At 39.9% G+C, this 18,225-nt stretch overlaps 1 protein-coding gene across 2 annotated transcripts in view; it reads left to right on the top strand.

Moving 5' to 3' along the window:
• Window positions 1–18,225, top strand: part of LOC118284635 (rab GTPase-activating protein 1) — a 60,511-nt gene that overhangs the window by 570 nt on the left and 41,716 nt on the right. The window contains exons 2-8 of one of the 2 annotated variants that reach the window (XM_035607497.2): window positions 7,331–7,566; window positions 9,128–9,157; window positions 10,442–10,700; window positions 11,115–11,328; window positions 11,521–11,695; window positions 15,392–15,552; window positions 16,560–16,670. In XM_035607497.2, the coding sequence (XP_035463390.1) occupies window positions 7,414–7,566; window positions 9,128–9,157; window positions 10,442–10,700; window positions 11,115–11,328; window positions 11,521–11,695; window positions 15,392–15,552; window positions 16,560–16,670 (1,103 nt within the window). In that variant the 5' untranslated portion in view covers window positions 7,331–7,413. The remainder of the gene's footprint in view (window positions 1–7,330; window positions 7,567–9,127; window positions 9,158–10,441; window positions 10,701–11,114; window positions 11,329–11,520; window positions 11,696–15,391; window positions 15,553–16,559; window positions 16,671–18,225) is intronic. The other variant, XM_035607498.2, reaches the window with a different exon arrangement.

The following is an 18,225-nucleotide window of genomic DNA, read 5'->3' as shown; positions in this document are numbered from 1 at the left end:
AAAATGTTATTTTAGCTGTGGGCAAGTTATTTATCAGAGAAGTGTAGATCATGAAATGTATTCTGGCCCCGTGAAGCTGTGACATGTAGCAGGTTCGCTTGTGTCCAGAAATCCAATTACAGTGTGTTATTGTTACATCTAATCTATCTGTTTATTGGAGTTATAGTGAGCTATAACAAGTGTAATGCATATTTTGTTTTCAATTCAAGCCCTTTGTGTTTCATTGTCACTGATAATATTTTGCTGTGAAGTGACAGATGGATGTGGTCTGATTCATTTTTTTTTCTGCACAGGCTGGAATACTGGGAATTGCTGTAAATCTTCATGGCATATTGATACATTCAGCAATACTTAATCCAGAATACGCTGATTATCATGTCAACCATTGTGTTCCCCGTGTAGAAGCGTAGGAGTTTTCCCACATAAATACAGGAGCATTTTCAACGCACATGCATTGACGACGTGAAGCAATGTAGCTCAGTATGATTATGGGTTTATGGTTTACATAACTTTGTTTTCTTTAGCATGGATTGTCGTAGCATGACCAGATGGAAACCATCCGTTGCATATGGTATAAAATTATAGCAGTTAATTCTATTACAGCCCTACAGATGTTTACGAGTCAATTTTGATTGAAACTTTATTAAGTCAAGTACTAGTCATCCACTCTGTTTTGTGTTTGTTGAAGGGTTTGTTATTGTCACATGATGAGGGCGGGGCCTGGAGGGCCTGAAGCGTCTACATGGGTTTCTTGACAATCAAGATCTGAGAATTGTCTCTTATTGCCTGACTGAGCTTCGTCAATTATTTTATCCGGTTCCTCTAGTTTAAGAAATACAAAAGATTACAATACCTAAATCAAGTGTTATAATACATTTTTAAACCAGCTGTTTAACTATAAATAGGTCAATTGTGTTTTGTTAACGCTGTATCTTCTTCTGCGAAAACTTTGTGCCCATATGTGGTCCGGCCATTAAATATTTCAATGATATGTTATTACATGTGTTTAGTCAATGAGCAGTGCATGTATTGTCAACACAATGTAGTCCATTTGAGTTTCATATCTCTCTTACTTTCTGATATTATTATTAAGACACAAATAGTTGCATCAGCAAAACCATCTCAGGTTAATGACCATGACTGTTGTTAGCATCAAAAATAGAATTATTAAATCAGTAGGTTTTGTCTTGTTGTGAGTTTGAGTAGCTCCATTTAATCAACAACATCTATGGTAACTCTGAGCCAAATATGCCAACTGCCACTTCACTTAACTCAGCTTGTTGTTCCTGTTGCTGTTTCCTGAAGCACAGGTATTACAGTAAATCCTTGTTGTAGGTCAGTCGTGGTTACACATAGGCCTCTCACGATAACTACGTTTTGTAAGATGGTACGTTGATGCCTGGCATAGACAGTCAGGTCCTGGCAGATGAATAAAAACCGCCCGGCAGGTAGGCACGTCCTTACAGATAACCGATGAGCAGAACCAAAATCCAACTTTAAAGCCACCGATACCCGAAAAAGACCCTGACCCTACTCCGTCCTCAGTGTCTCTCTCCCTCCCTCTCCTCGGGGGCGTGTCGCCTAAAGGTTCTACAGCGCTGCGTCGCTGTGTCTTGTGTCAAAATAAAAGCAAATATTTGCCGTATTAACACCAATGAATTTGGTTCATTGCGATATAACCTGAATCTCATGAATGAATCCCGCTGGAACAGGAAATTTCATATCCAGATAGCAAGATATATATACTTGTTACTCTTTATTCATACCTTTACTCCGTGACAGGTCGGAGGCCTTCTGTTTGGAATTACATTTTTCCGTGTCCTCTCCCATTTGTTTGTGTTGCCTTCATGCAAATTCCCTGCATGCAGCTGTGCTGTGTGGAAGAGCACAAAGCTGTGGTCGATTATACGATAGAGCATAGTAAGAAATGAAAGATATTTTTCTGTCATTATACATTTTCACATTGCACTATAAATATAAGTCCCTTTCTCAGGACCAAAGATCATTTTGCTTTTGAGCTTTCATGCATTTCTTAGTGTCCCCCCTCATATTCCCTCCTTTCAATAGCTTGGTCTCTAACTGATTTGAGCCCTGAGCCCTGAGCCCTGAATGTTCTGAAATCCCAACAACGCCACTCAGATGCACCTGTTATTTGCAGAGCTGGTGGAGACTGAATGGCGGAGGGGGACGGGGGGGTGGTTGGCATCAACTGTAGTGGATTAGTGTTTCCTTCATCCAGTTGCTGTGGATGAGAGATGAAAGGAGAGAATGTAAGCTCAAAAGCAAGGGAATGCATTTCATAGATAACAGTTACACACAGGAGTTTAACGAATTACTCTGTACTTTTTAATATTTGCAGAACTTAGTCTTCGCTTATTGTTGACTTACAGTTTCAAATGTTATGGCTGTATGAGGGTAGTACCTGAAATTGCTGTTTGCTGATCCAGTTTTTTGCCTGATCTGCTGAATGGACCGCTTCAGTCTGTCAATTTAACGTACCTGAAAGATGTAGAGATGTGTAGTATTTTAAGGCATCGTTGAGAGAGTATTGCATTTATTGTATGTACTGTATGTACTTTCTTCTTTCAACAACATTCACAAACTTATCGCAGTGACCACATTTTTTATTATTTATAGCTGATGTCTGTCTGTGTTTGTGCAGTTGTGGATTGTGTGTTAAACAATAACATTGCTAATGATTCAGATCAGAATAATAATCATAATTTGAATGACTTTTCCCGTTACACGTTTATTGCTCAAAGTCTGTACTTAAAATTAATAAATCCTTCAATAATTACAGGACCTAAGTCATCACGCAACAGGAGGGTCATCGGTTTTATTAGTGTTATGAATCAGTTGTTGCTTATAAAATAAAAACCAGAATAATTAAATGGAATTCAGATTTAGCTATCATTAATGTTGTTCCATATGAGCATGAATATCCCCTATATAAATGCTTCTTTTTAGGCCTAAATGATTGCATTTATGAAATCAAACCATTGATTACACCCTTTGATAATGTAGACTTGTCATTATTATTTTTTTTTACAGCTGTTTGAGAGTGAAATACATTTCTTTTCACAAACCTTGTGTAAGTGGCACTTGCTGCTTTCACTTCTAATTTCTAAAGGCCTCACACCCTTAGAGGCTGTTAGTTGTCGGAGCATAAATTCACTAACACACACAGGTGTCAAGTTTCCCTCACGAGCCGCGTACTTCTGTCCTTTATAAGCCGCTGCCAAATAAATGTTAAATAGCCACACATTGTGCAGCTCAGTATCTCACAGTGGACGGGGTTTGTTGTAGCCACCGCTCCATATCAAAAGTTGAAGGCCTCCCCTGCACTGTGTCCATCGAGTTGTTTCTTTCTTTTCTTTGTCAGTCATGTGAGATTGTTTTGTTGTGGAGTCTGCGACATGCAGAGGTTTCATTCCTGGATAGCCTCATAGGAGCCGTGCTCTGCTGTCGGCCTGAATCTAAATCATTATTAAGATGTAAATAAGGCACTGTGTGTGTGGGTGTGTGTGTGTGTTTCCTTGATTTTTTACACAGTGACTTGATCATGCATAGTCCTTCTTTCACTTCATTTATTTTCTCTTTCCTTGTATCTCTTACCTTTTGACTAACCATGCGGTAGGCAGTTCAGCTTTTCACCGTTTCTGTCTCCTATTCTATTCTGTCCCGTCCTGTCTCTCTGGTGTCTCTGCCTGGCTGAGATCACTGCTGGGATGAGGCGAGTCGAAAGGGCCTGCGTTGCAAGCCTGAATGCTCTCTAGCTGTGTCTGGCTGTGTCCTCCCCTCCCCTGTGAGGTGCACACAGCGCCCAGCTGGCAGCCCCCAGAACAGACCATTCAGCTGGAGAGTGGCAGGGAAGGAGTGAAAAAAAGAAAATAGAGAGGCACAGGTTTCCAGTGTACACATTTGTGCACATGGATTGACATAAGATATTCTTTTCAGATACTGTGCTCCTGTTTGTTTTAACTGTGACAAAAGGCTACAAGAGGCCACCAGTGACAGGCCCTGAAATTAAACTGTGTTCTGCTCGATCCATGGCAAGTCACACCCAGACTTCATCAACCCTACTGGTTATCACTTTGTGTGTTAATAGCTAAGGTAAAATCCATACTAAAACTGAAATGATCTCTCTGTGCATACGTTTTAGCTCTGCATAAATCTGTATTAAATTCCCGCCCATACTTGACACCTGAAAACGTGTATCATCTGACCATTCATATACACCACTGAGCATGTGCGTGCTGGTGTAAACAGGAAGCAGAATGTCTACTCTGCAGTTGTTCGTTTCATTAAAGAAAATAATACTAATGAGAAACGGCAATGGTAAAAAGTAAAAGCAGGGATTTCTTTTCTTGGAGCAACTATGATAGTGGCATGGTCAGTAATCATTACCACATTATTACATGAATGCTCTGTAATACAATTTTTAGTTAAACTGAAATATATATCAATCCTAAATTTTCTTTGGTTTTTATACCGACATCTTAGGAATCATTGGCAAATTTTTATTGATATTGGCATCTGCCCCCAAAAATCCATATTGGTCAGGCTCTAGTCACAAGTCACATATACCAATATATTTTAAGGATTGTGATGCTACAGTAATCACAATATGATTTTTTTCTCTCATGGTCAGCCCTATGTGGTGCTAAAATGGCCGCTAATGAACAGTGGCAGGAACAGACAGTGAGCTGTTACTGAGGCAAAGGAGGAAACCAGGGTGACAAGGCCACCATTATAAGACTGTTGGAGCCGCCAGCCAGTCAGAGGCAGAGTGGTAGGTTTGTGTGTGCGTGTGTGCGCGCACGTGTGGCTGTGGGTGAGCGCTTACTTGTGTTCGGGTGGGATGAAATCGGGTTCAGGTTGATAGTCGGTGCAATGCCGAGGTTGACCTGCCTGATGAGGGCAGCAAAAGTTTGGACCTTTTTTTCACAATCCAATGATGCAGAGGGACTTTACCCCGATGCTCCCGATGGCCAGTTGGACTGTGACATTAGAGTCTGTTGTTGTTGTGTTCGTGAGAGAGACGCAACCACTCAAATCACTACACTAGTCTTTTATGATATTATGAGAAATGTGAAAATTTTTCAGTTCATTATGAAACTGTGGGGGGAAGCCAGAGTCTAGTTAATTAAGCTGAAACACTACTTTCCAGTGAAATGATAAATCATTATGTTACAATGCAGTAATCTAGTAAAATACTTTCACAGATGTGTTCCAAGACTGTTCATAAGACGTCAGGAATTTACCTAATCAGCAGCAGCCACTTTGGCAAAACAGAAAATATATTTGGAAACTCAAGTTCATCAAAAGTTCACCAAGACAGAATCGGAGGAATAAGAACGAGACCAATCTCTCAGATTACAAGTTTTCTAAAAATGGAAAGCTGGTGCCTTTGAGCCAAAAGTAAACCTCTGTAAAGTCTCCAAAGCCTGTGAAATTAAGGAAGGACGGAGGAGTGATGAAAATTCTGGAATTACAATTGAGTCAGATGTTCTTTTTTCTCTTGGACTGAGATTTACCATCTTTATCTACTGTTCTTTGCAATTGATATTTTCTGTGTACGAAGAAAGTTGCTGGACTAAAGATTAAGGATGCACCGAAATGAAAATTGTTGGCCGAATCTGAACAAAATTAAACACTTGGCCGAATAATGAACAACTAAAAACAAGTTTTTCATTTATTTTGCCAAATTTTTCCCACTGCATTAATTAAATAGCCTCAAATTACAAAAGTACAGTTTATAAATATTTATATAACATATAATAAAGATTTAAGTTAATTGCACTTATACCTGGTGGAAGGATCTGCTGAGTTGTGTAGTATTAAAACGAAGACTGCAGGAAAATATCCAGAGTATTCATAGTGAGCAAGTGGGCGCTTTACCAAGGCGCCAGCCCTCGCCTGAATGTTTGGGGAATTTTTTACGGCTGTTGTGAACATGCCTGACTACGACAATCTCCTGCTACGTTCTTCACACACAAAAGGGCAAGCTTCGAAAAATGTCCGGTCCCAATTTTCCACAGTTCATATCTGAAAACAGCTTATGATTCAGAGCAAGTGGATTGACAAGTCCTTGTTCCTTGTAACAATGCCTTTCAACTTCAGTTTTGCAACACAAGTGAAAGACAACACCCAAAAGTCTTGGGTGACAGTTCTCGGTTTGTAAAAGCATTCATATCAGCGAAAACTGTTGTACTGTTGTAAAACCTTCTAGTCTGGCAGTCTGAAATGGCATACGCATATAAAGGCTATTATACGTAATTCACATTATTAACTGCTTTGACCTTTCCAATCTAGATGCATTTTTTTCTAGTCACTTTGCTCTGTTTTGAATAGGCAGCATGGGGGTTTGACAAGAGAGCACAGTGCGAGAAACAGCAACTGACCCCTGTGGGAAAATAGAGGAGGGAAATGGCAGAGGAGAGAGAAACACCGGCGATTGGAAGGGGAGAGATGAGCAGAAAAGAGTGAACGGGAGAGGGATGGGACAGAGTGAAAGGGGAAACAGCCAGAAATAGCTTGTTATATTCTCTCTGCTTGAACCTCTGCCAGAACCGTCTGTTGTGCCTTTCTTCCTGTGTTACGCAAGGTGGTACCTCCCTTTTTCAGAAGTTACCTCATGCCTCAACTTTAAAGATGGAGTTTCTCCTTCATCTCTACTTCTTGCTTATTTCTAGCTCCTATCATCTAAACTTACAAATAGAGACTGATAATTTTGATCCTGAAGTGTTTTTATTATTATTTTGCCACTAATGGTAAATAGTGAATTCGTGCTTCGGTCAATTCTGCAAACTTCTCTTGACTAGTTACACATGTATGTCATATTTGATGGCTCTGGTGTACCACAATTCAATTTTTACTTATTCATTTTTTCATTACTGACGTGATAGATAGGATGGTTGTAGCGAGCTAGCTTGTTCGTTTAATTCCTCACTTTCATATGCATGTTTCTTTTTCTAAATGACACTTGTATCACCATAGCATTGTGCTCCAAAACACCACAACTCCTTTTTCTTCATTACAGCCTGCTCTCTTATCTATCGCTTTTACTTGCTAACTATATGGTTTTTTGCTTAACATTTATTTTGCACCTTTGATCATCTCTTAATCGTCCTACTCTTTGGCCTTTGTAAAGCTACCACAGAGTTAACTTAAGGAGTTACAAAATGAAAAAATAACGGTTTCACCAATTTCAGAGGGTTAGTATACAAATAACTAAGTTTCCACTTACCTTACAAGATGCTTTTTTTCATGGAGTTCATCACATCATGACTGTTTTCTCCTTCCTTATTATTTTTTTTTCTTTTTCTAGGTGATTTTGCTCATCATCTCCCACCACCTCCTCCTCCCGTCTTCCATTCATGAGCAGCGTGGCTGAGTTTAACAGCGGCAGCCATGGATGACAAAGGCTCGGTGGGGAAGATTAGCGCGTCTTCGGACTCAGTGTCCACTCTCAACAGTGAGGACTTTGTCCTTGTGTCCCGGCTGGGGGACGAGACGCCATCCTCCATTAATAATGGTAGTGATGACGAAAAGACAGGACTGAAGGTAAGGATGGTTGGACGTAGGTATGGAAAAGAGCACGAGGGAGAGAAGGCCAATGTCAGAGCTGCACTTTGTCTAGTTAGAGTAAGTGCCAAGTACACTGTGTCTCCGGTCTGTTGACATTTACATTGACCACATGGTGTAAAACTGTTCCTGAGGTGCTTCTTTCTGTAAATATCATGAGGATGTTTAATACATGAAGTTGAAATATCTAGTAGGACAACAGATCAGAGCATGATTTACCAGAACATTTTATTGTTCATTTTATTCTTTACCTCCCTGTCAACTTGTTTAAATTAAATGTTAGGGCTCAGAGTTCGTACAGATTACATTGTCAACAGGTTGCGTTCATCCCTCACTTTGACTAAAACTATCTTCCATCTTTAATCACGCAGTCTCACACTCTAACCACAAGGCTAACCATTTCTCCTTTTGCTTTTTTCCACATTCTCACTCAACCTTCGTCTCATAGTCAATATGTGTGTTTTATCTGTTTGTTTTTTGCATTCGTTACAGTGAGGAAGACCTTATATCCTTGTTGATATGTGCACATCCTTAAAAAAATGAAAATTGGAAAAAGAAAGGGATCATCGTCGCATCTTCACACAAATCAAACAACTGTAGAATCGTACGTGACACGAACGACAAGTCAGCTGATGTTTTACCAATTTGTCATCCAGTGTTTGCAACGTCAGTGCGACTGAACATTTGGAAAAACATCTCCCGTCCACAGTCAATCAGTTTCTCTTGTTTGTACGCAGCATGTGCTATAATACCACAGCATGTCCGATATAGAGAATGCCCTCTGTGACTCAGTTTCAGTGCTGCAGTTAGCGCTCAGTCAGCAGTTATTGGTTTACAAACAGTGTGGCAATGCAGCTGCAAGTGCTTCGAACTCGTTGTCGGGGGAAAATAAGGGTGTTTTGTGACCAGGGTGTGTCTCGTCTCTGCACGAAGACAGAGAAGACTTTCCAGGGAAAGAGATGTAGCTACGAGCCACCATCCTGTGTGTCCCTTATGGGCTCAGGTTACCTCCTCTCCTCTTCTCTCCTCTCCTCTTCTACATGTTCATACTCTGTCCATTAGTTTATTTAATTTCTATACCTATATGTTCTTTTGGAAGAAATTGTCGACTTGCTGTTGTTAAGGTATCAAAAGATGGCGCCCGCAGAGCGTGGATGTTGCATGTTCAAGAGGTGGTCACTTTTTTCCCCTGTCATTTTGCAAAGCTGGGAGATGAGAGAGTTTGTGAGTTTGCATATTCCCTGAGCACAGAGTCTCTTAATGAACTGTTAAATGTTATTTAAATGGAAAACACAGATTAGGTCAGTACTGTGCTGCCCTGTTGCCACTGTTTGCCCCGCTGTCAGAGGGAAGAGAAGCTGTCGTCCACACACATCCACTGTTCTCTGGTGAAATTACTCCATTCACTGATACTCAGCCATCCAGATATCATGTCTTTGTTTTTTTCGCCATCACACGCCGTGTGCACGTTCTCCCTCCCAGTCAGCCCATGCAAGTCAGAGAGGAGTCAGTGCGTCTAAACTTGTTGTTTGTTATGCAGGTGATTTCTGAGGAAGGGGTCAGCTTTAAGGTCAGTCTCTTCTCTCGCTATCTTAACTTTCCACCTCTCCTCTCTGTACCTCCTGCTTGTTATGTATCTAAATTCCTCCTCTATTTGTGATGTAATTCCGTGGTGATTCTGTCTGTGATTATTTGTACTTTCCGTATTTTTGCCGGCCGTTAAGCGACAGCTCTACTTAGCTTCTAAAACAGTTTAGTTTTGATGATGGTGGTGATAGACATTCTTATGTGTAGAGCTGTAGGGCTTTGCCAAGGCTTTTAGCACTACCTGTAAATCGCAAGCCCCCCACCACAGTTGCGCAGTGACACAGTTAGATGTGGGTATGTCAGATATGTGAACCATTATAATTATTATTTGCTTTATTAACTTTTCTCCTTCTATGGCATCAAGAGTATCCACACAAACATTATAGTTGTAATATACAATTCATTATAGAATCTAGAAATTAACTTACACATTTAAGTCACAGATATTATTTACGGTTGTGTGTACATCGGGAAGCCTACTCGGAAACTTATAGTCAGAATATTCAACCATGAAGTAATCGCACATATGACAGAAAGCAGTAAATTTTGCTCAGTACTGCAGCGCCCTCTGCAGTTTAAATGTGCTCCCTGTTTCTTTCCTAACATCAGGCTGCAGCCTCAGCAGCCAGGAAAATTTAACTTTTCCCTCTTTTTCTGGTTCTTCACGATTTGTCAACCTGCACTGTGTTCACTGTGTGGTAAAATAAGATGATATACTGTACATAAGTGTTGGCATTTCTTCTGATTTCTTGATACAGCTATTTCACAACCCAAACACATTTACCCACTAATCACTAATATTATATGAAATGTAACCAAGATATATCTCTGACTGACAAATACGAAGCAAGGCATCTTTCCTCTTCAAATGGTCCCCGGTCGTGCACACTTCAATCGAAGGTCACTGTTGAAGGCAGAGCCACCGCTAATTGGCTTAAAACTACAAGAGAAATGGTTGAAGTGGGCCTCGAAATTATCTTAAAATTAAATCTTTGTGATGATTTCTATGATGATTTTGGTGTGACAGCATGTTTTCTTGTGTTTTATGGTTCAAATATGTTGCTTTCGGTGCCCTCTTGTCCCTGCTCCATTGTGTGATTGTGTCTATATGTGTTTCCACTCCTCTCTGTGTGTGTGTGTGTGTGTGTGTGTGTGTGTGTGTGTGTGTGTGTGTGTGTGTGTGTGTGTGTGTGTGTGTGTGTGTGTGTGTGTGTGTGTGTGTGTGTGTGTGTGTGTGTGTGTGTGTGTGTGTGTGTGTGTGTGTCAGATTGTGGGGAATGGCAGTGAACAGCAGCTCCAGAGGGAGTTAGAGGATGTCCTCATGGACCCATCGGTAGCTGGCGCTGGGCAAGGACCGGAAACAGGAATGGACAGCTTCGGTGGGGGGGACCGTGGCCTTCTCCCCACTACAACGTCACCTGTAGCGCCAGGCTCTGACCCCCTGAGCGCATCCCCACCCAAGTTGGAGATGGTGCTACCTGTTCAGACGGCTCAGGAGAGTGAGCTGAACGAGAGGTCGTACCGCGGTGAGCAATAATCTGGCTTTTCTTATTTTGTATGTTCTATTCTTGTCTGTCAGAGCTCACACAATGGCTTTTATCTTCAACTTTATACATATTTTAAGACATGAGTAATAATATCACAGAAGCACTCAGGTTTTTAAATCACACCATGCCATAATTACTCCCTTATCCCTCATTCCTTTTTTATCCATTTGGAAGAGGACTCACTTTCTTTGTCCCCTGTATCCATGTGTTGCTTGAATTTCCCTCTCAGTTATCCTCTTAAATTCCACATTAATTTCTGACTTCTAAGATAACTTATCTAGATGAGGACAATGTTGTTGCTGTACAACCATGAGATGAATCAGGAAGCCATGAAATTAATCTTTTCATTACTCCCCTTTATTATCTTTTCATCTTTTGATTGCTTCTTTGCAGCCGATGAATCGTCATCAGAAGGCAGCCCTGGCAGTCCCATTCCAGATGAGGACAGCGTTGTGTTCAGCCAGCTCACATATCTGGGCTGTGCATCTGTCAATGCCCCTCGCAGTGAGGTGGAGGCCCTTCGCATGATGAGCATCCTCAGAGGGCAGTGCCAGCTGCCCCTGGATGTCACACTGTCTGTGCCAGGCGTGTCTGAAGGCACTGTCAGGTAAAATAGTTCAGCAAATGAAGTATCAGAGCCAGTTTTACAGCCCACTGTAAGATATGAGTGTGTGTGTGTGTGTGTGTAATATACCTACTTGGACCCAAGTGCTGACATCATACACACAGTACACAACGAATATAGCTGTGCAGGAGTAGATCTCAAACAAAAAATATAAATTTGTTGATATTTCAACAGGTTGTTGGACCCCAACAACAGTACGGAGATTGCCAACTACCCTATCTACAAGATACTGTTCTGTGTGCGGGGTCATGATGGCACTCAAGAGAGCGACTGCTTTGCCTTCACTGAGAGCCACTACAATGCAGAGATCTTCAGGATCCATGTGTTTCGCTGCCAAATCCAAGAGGCGGTGAGGATTCAATGACTGATTGTTGTTCGACTTATGTGTATATACTTTACCTGCTCTCAGACATGCACTGAAGTCTGGACATTGACCTGAACTTCTCCGGAGGGGCTGTATGTGAGAACGCAGGAACCTTTCCTGCCATCCCCCCCTAGCATGCGCTACCTAGATGCCACAGTCCATGTCTGAAAACAGCTTCTGTATGAATTTAACACAGACTCACACATACAAAAAAACAGTTATGAATAATGTAGCTGTTGTTCTGATAGAAAACAAGAGGGGGAGCAAAAGCTCCTCATATAAATGCTCTCCTCTCCACACTCACGTACATACACATGTGTACACACTCATGTGGCCAGCCGTGTTCTGGTTGACCTTGCCTTACTTTGTTTATCTCCCCAATAGCTGATCCCTCAGGTTTCAGTTTCTGTGTGGGAGGCTCCTCAGTGGTCCCAAAGGGATTATGTCATGCACTGGAAGTTCTGCTGCGATGCACATGTACACCACACACACAGACAAACAATCCCCCAAGCCGACATATAGAAGAGTCATTGCTTATTTACAGTAGGTTCACCAGACATAAAAAAGAAGAGAATGGGAAATCCACTCATCTCGAATCTGGGTTAAAGAAGTGCTTCAATGTTCAGTGACCTGATTTCTCCTTCGTGGAAGCAATCTCCTTCAATGTCACGAAGAGCCCTCAGACAGACACTACTTAATCAGTCCCTCATCGTTCAACTATCCAATTTCCCAGACATCCACCCATAACACACACACGCTCACACTAAAACACAATCACAAATAATCCCCATTAGTAATTCAGTTCTGTATATCTACCAATCAGACATCGTCTCCATCTCTATCTTCCTTCTCTTTTTCCTCACAGTCTTCCCCTAGCAACAAACCAGTCTACTCTGCCTCCAGCTTTTTCTTGGATTCTAATTCGCACCATTGAACAGGAGTGAGTCAGCCCATTGGTTGTCAGGAAAAAAAAATAATGCTCCAGTCACAAGACGATCATCAGCCTCAAAACCAATGTAAATGACTCATGATCTCACACTAAGGTGTTTTTTATTACATATTTCTTATGTACAGTGTAGCTATAACTAAAGGATGAAGATTTTTGCCAAGTCTTCATTTATCAAATTTCCAAATCAACACTGAATTCATGAGTGGCAGACCATCTCTGCTGGACTAACACTGTTTACTGTTATAGTTGCCACAGCCGTCACATTTGCTTTAAGCAAGTAACTTAATTACCCAGTCAAAATATGAAAAGCATCTGAAGCATTATTATCCATAATTTCTAATTTATGACAATTTGGAAAGTGAAATAACACAAGGCAAATTCATTTCCTTATTTAATTAAAATCATTATTTTAAGTACTTTCAGGTCTTGTAATCATGTCTTTTTTGAGATTTGGTGTAACTTCTTTTTCTAAACAAACCACCTCCTCTGTCTTACTCTGCCTCTTTAGTGCCAGACCTCCCAGTCAGGCCTCATGGGTCATTTCTCAACAAATCCGGGTCTCCTGGTGTAGTAATAGTAATTCCGAGTCCTGCTGAGTCTTTTTTTTGTTGCTCTTGTTGAGAGATGCACATCTAATGCTGTGCGGTTCAAATCAGAATGACTTCAATAGGTTTGTTTTCACTGAAGTGAAAACTTTTTGGTTCCTCGCACAAATCAAATCACATGTTTGGGGAGACAAACAAAAAACATGAACTCTGACAAATGGATGCAGGTTGTGGCTCATGACATCAGTTAAAAACATCTCAAAGATAAAGATAATGCTGCTATTAGTTCTTTATGGTCCATGGGAGGTTGGCAGAACTCATCACTTGTACAAATTGATATTTTTGTAATACAATTGTCCATGTCTTGACAGAGCTCCTTTCCATTCCACCCTATGTCTAAAAGGGCCATTTGTAGACATTCAGAACTTTTCATTTTTGGCTGGAGCATTGATTGGAATGGCCAGAACAATAATTCCTTTGTTTCAAATGTCACAATTTCATCAATACAGGGGGTGACCCCCATCTAACTCTGCTTATCCCCCATCTCTTGCATCCAGTCCCGTTGTTTCTGAATAAATAGACCCCCTGCAATCCCATGACATCCTTCTGCTGTACCAGGAACATAACAAAGGCTTTGTGTAGGAGAGGTTGGATTTAAAAAAAAGGAAAAGAGCGTTGTTATTTATTGATAACAGCAGTTTCCCCACACCATCTCTCATTCGCTAACCCCCAGGCTCAGCTGTTTACCCGAATTAGAGATGATCCAAAACCACTGTGCTATGAGCCTCCATTTGTGGGAGAGCTCTGTTTATTATCACACACACATCTGTTTTTAATAAGCTAAAATAAAATGACATTTTCTTGGCTAAATACAAAGCCCATAAATCTAAGATATTGTGAGGAGGAAAGTATGTTTAGTGAATGTAAATAAATCATTACCACCCAGTATTTCACACTTGGCAGTCTCTAGTCGTCCCCCCCCCCAAAAAAAACTATGCTTCTCTTTGCAGCTTTAGGAGATCCCTACAGTCTCTGGTAGAAGGGATGATTCTGTGTTCAGTGTTAGTAGTTACAATACCTCCACACTCAAATTCACAGACAAATTTCAATCATTATGTTGATTATAACTCAAAGTGGTTAATAGTTTGGTGGGTCTGCAGTCAGTAGAGTAGTGGGTCATTAGGTAACATTTTTTCTATCTGCAGTTGCTGGATTGACTTTTTAATCAATACTCTTGAGAAGTTGCTGCTGTTTCTGGCAACAAAACTCAACTTTATGGTCCATAAGACATTTCAGCTGCAGGAGCTACTAAACCCTGTGCCAAATCACAATGATTATATGTCCTTGTCTGGGAATAGCTAATGATAAATAACTGCATAATGAATAACATATGATTACTATTTCTTTTTTTTGGTGGCAATGCATATGTAATACTAATATTATAAGTAATACTTATAATAATAATAATTATTATTATTAAAATAATAGTTATAATAAAACAAAGCATTAAATTCAGATGTGGATATTACAATGGCAATGGCCAAGGCTCCCTTCAGTCAACAACATATTACTAGTCCAACTGGAAAACCTTGTAGGACTGTCTGGCATACTACTAAACCTTTTTGTATCCTAACTTAAGTACAGGAACTGCTGTGTGTCTACTGGAAATTATACATCTAAGTAGGCTAAAATCATATGTGGTTGGTTTGTAAAGTACTGAATGGTTAAGGGCCAAAATACATTTCTGATGTGCTGCTACATTATTAATTATCCAGAGCCCTAAGGTTGTCTGGGACAGGTCTGCTTTGTGTCCCCAGAGTCAAAACTAAACATGGAGAAGTAGTGTTCAGTGTTCAACAAACTTCAGAGAACTGCAGGTCTGCTGCAACTCTCAGTTCAGTTAAATCAAGGCTGAAGACTTTTCCATTTGCCACAGCCTTAGATTAAATCAAATAATTTCAATCAAGTTTACACTATGCTTCTCATTGTTATTTTAGATTGAACTCTTTTTCTGAATTCTGTCTAAAGGATATTTTAAACTGATTTAAGTTGTTTTACTTTGAAATACCTTGTTGTTGAAATGTGCTATATAAAAAAACTTGCCTTGTCTTGCCTTCCCATTATTGTGGCTTAATTTTGTGTTCATTATAAAGTTTTTTTTTGTCCGTTTACTCCCTCTCTCTGCAGGTCAGTAGGATATTGTATAGCTTTGCCACAGCATTTCGGCGGTCAGCAAAGAAGGCAATTCTGTCATCTCAGCAGGCTGCTCCGCTCACCCCTGACAGTGACTTGTTTACCTTCACCGTCAGCCTGGAGATCAGGGAGGACGATGGCAAGGGTACCTTCAGGTGGGACACACATATGCACTATTTCACACATTGATAAGAGAACACGAGGAAGTGCTTGATTTTGCTCCATTCAACCTGTATTCCCTGACCTTTTATTGTTGTCCCATTTTACTGTCACCTCTGAGTGTTCACAAACAGCCTTAGATACTCTGCTTATTTGGAAAGCAAAACAAAATGGGGGGAAAAAGCACACATTTCCGCCTCATTAGCTTCTTGTTGATTATTTTCACTTTGCTGATTTCCAAGCATACAACATTAACATGCAAATACACGTGCTGTTTTTGTATCCACGTCATTTTTCCTTAAAGATTTTTCCTTTTGATTCTATGTAAAAAAGTCTGTTCAACTGTAGTAAATCAAAACATACTTTTTGTGATGTGAGCACTTGCAGCACGGCAGGTTTGCAAACTTATTAATGGCCTTATCTCTACCTCAAGATTCTCGTTATTTAAGGGTTTCATCAGTATTTCCTCAGGAATTTGTGTCATCAAGGGTTTGGAGAATGTTGATTAGGGTTTCTGTCTCAACGTCTCTGCTCTCAGAGCAGGAAAAGAACCAGGACCAGAGCATGCTTGAAAATGACTCCTATCCAGATTTTTATTATGATGAATGGGTCTGTGCTAAACACGACCCACAAACCTAATTTTTGTCTGACAGATTGACCGATTACTGATAAATTCCACAGATGTATTTGTCCAACAGAAGAAACACTATTTGCTTAAATTATTTGTGTAAGTATGTTAATGGAAAAAGAAACTCCCTGTTATTTTTCCCCTCCTAATATGGATTTTATTTAAATAACTGGTCTAGTCAGCCTGTGGTCAAATATTACCTAAAATGTAATGTCATTAGCTTATTTAATAAGGTTTTCATTTATTATGTAAATAAATCTGCAGCGCTGTAAATCTGTTGTGTAATATATTTGATTTTCATCTGTTTTTCTGACTGATGATGCTTTTGCTTTCAAAAAAGTTGGTAACATATTTCTCTGTTTTTTTCACGTTCAGTGCCGTGGCTAAGGACAAGGACAAACAGAGTTTCAAGCTGCGTGCAGGAATGGACAAGAAAATAGTCATTTATATCCAGCAGACCTCCAATAAGGAACTGGCCATTGAGAGGTAAAGTGAAGCACATACACACATCAACTCACTAATGGACAACATCTTCAGAGTTTTTTTCATGTGTTATTCAGATGAGTTGTAACATCCATTCAGTCATGAGACTACTAATAGGCAGATGTAAAGTACTGACAGTGGAGTGAAAATGTCCTTTGAAACACTTCAAATCCCTTGTGTTCAGTGCTCGTTTCAAATTTCTTTTTTATTAACCCAAAGATCCTTTTGGTATGTAGACAACGAGGGCTGCAACAACTAATCGATTTGGCTGAGGCAAAAACTATGATGCAGCATTTTGACAAAGAAACACAGTTTTCCAAACAAAACATTCACGTTCTAAAGCACAAAACAAGCTGCTGGAAGGCGCTGCATTGTAAGGTTTTGTGAAAATACAGCAGTTAATTGAGTCAAGTGCAGCCCGACAGAGACTCTGCTGTGATTGACAGACGCGCCTCTAGTCAAACACAGCCTTGCCTGCAGCTCTCTTTCACAGAGAAGCACACTCAGCAGGCCAATGGCAGCCATTTTAACATTCGTTAACCAGTCATACTTTCACTGTGACTTGTAAAAAATATTTTATTCAACATTGACTAGTTATATTCACACAACCTATGCCATTCATGTGTTATAGATTTCAACAATTCAGTTTAATTAGGACTACCTTCAATTCCAGTTTCAGATAGCTACGATCTAATTCTGATTATTCATAATTCAAGTTCACGGTATTTACAATGCCCTTCCGAATAGTTCAAACCTAATTTAAGGAATCTTGAATTGAGGCAAATTAAAGATATCTTGAACTTGAATTATGTGTGGTCATAATTAAACAGTGAAAACTGAAAACTGAAATTCTAGTCAAAAATAACTTTTAAATAAACTGGAAGGGATAAAAATGTAGCTTTTGTCTTTTTATCCGGTTAAATAATTTTTTTAAATAGCTGTTAGTTGCAGCCCTATAGACGGCACTACTTACTGAAGATTTACGATCTAAAACATCTAAGTCAATATGCAGTGTATATCTAAATGTGATAAAAACATGCCTAGGCAGAGAGTTAATCAGGATATATTTAAAAAAAAAAAAAATTGCTAAAATGGTTTGATTAAATTATGTCCAGACATTAGTCACAGGAAAGGGATCACTTAGCTACAATTGATAAACACACACCGGTGAACATCTTCATCGGCCTACGTCAGGTTTTAAGTTTTCCGCTGTAAGATGGTGATTGATGTGAGTCTGTCTCCGAGGCTCCTCATTTTCCGTGGTGTTTGATTGATCTGTTGAAATTCAAAAATTTCCATCACTTTCGTGCGATCTTCACTTTATGGCTTGTTATTGTTTGACGAACCCAAAGAAGGTGAGGATTGAAGTGCTGTGTTTGATATTCTCCATGTTCTGGTCTGTGTTAGAGGATCAGTCCAGGAAGCTATTTGCAGTAACATATGTGGTGTTTAACAACTGGCTTTACTCTACAGAGAGATTTACTGTCTGTCTCTAGTTCCCGCTCTTTGTCTTTTCTTTTTTCTTTTTTTTCTTATATAATCCTTTTCATTTGACTTC

This window comes from Scophthalmus maximus, chromosome 20, assembly GCF_022379125.1.
Source record: "Scophthalmus maximus strain ysfricsl-2021 chromosome 20, ASM2237912v1, whole genome shotgun sequence".
Taxonomy (NCBI): domain Eukaryota; kingdom Metazoa; phylum Chordata; class Actinopteri; order Pleuronectiformes; family Scophthalmidae; genus Scophthalmus; species Scophthalmus maximus.
The sequence above is the reverse complement of the archived record's forward strand: the minus strand, read 5'-3'. Positions and strand labels throughout refer to the sequence as shown.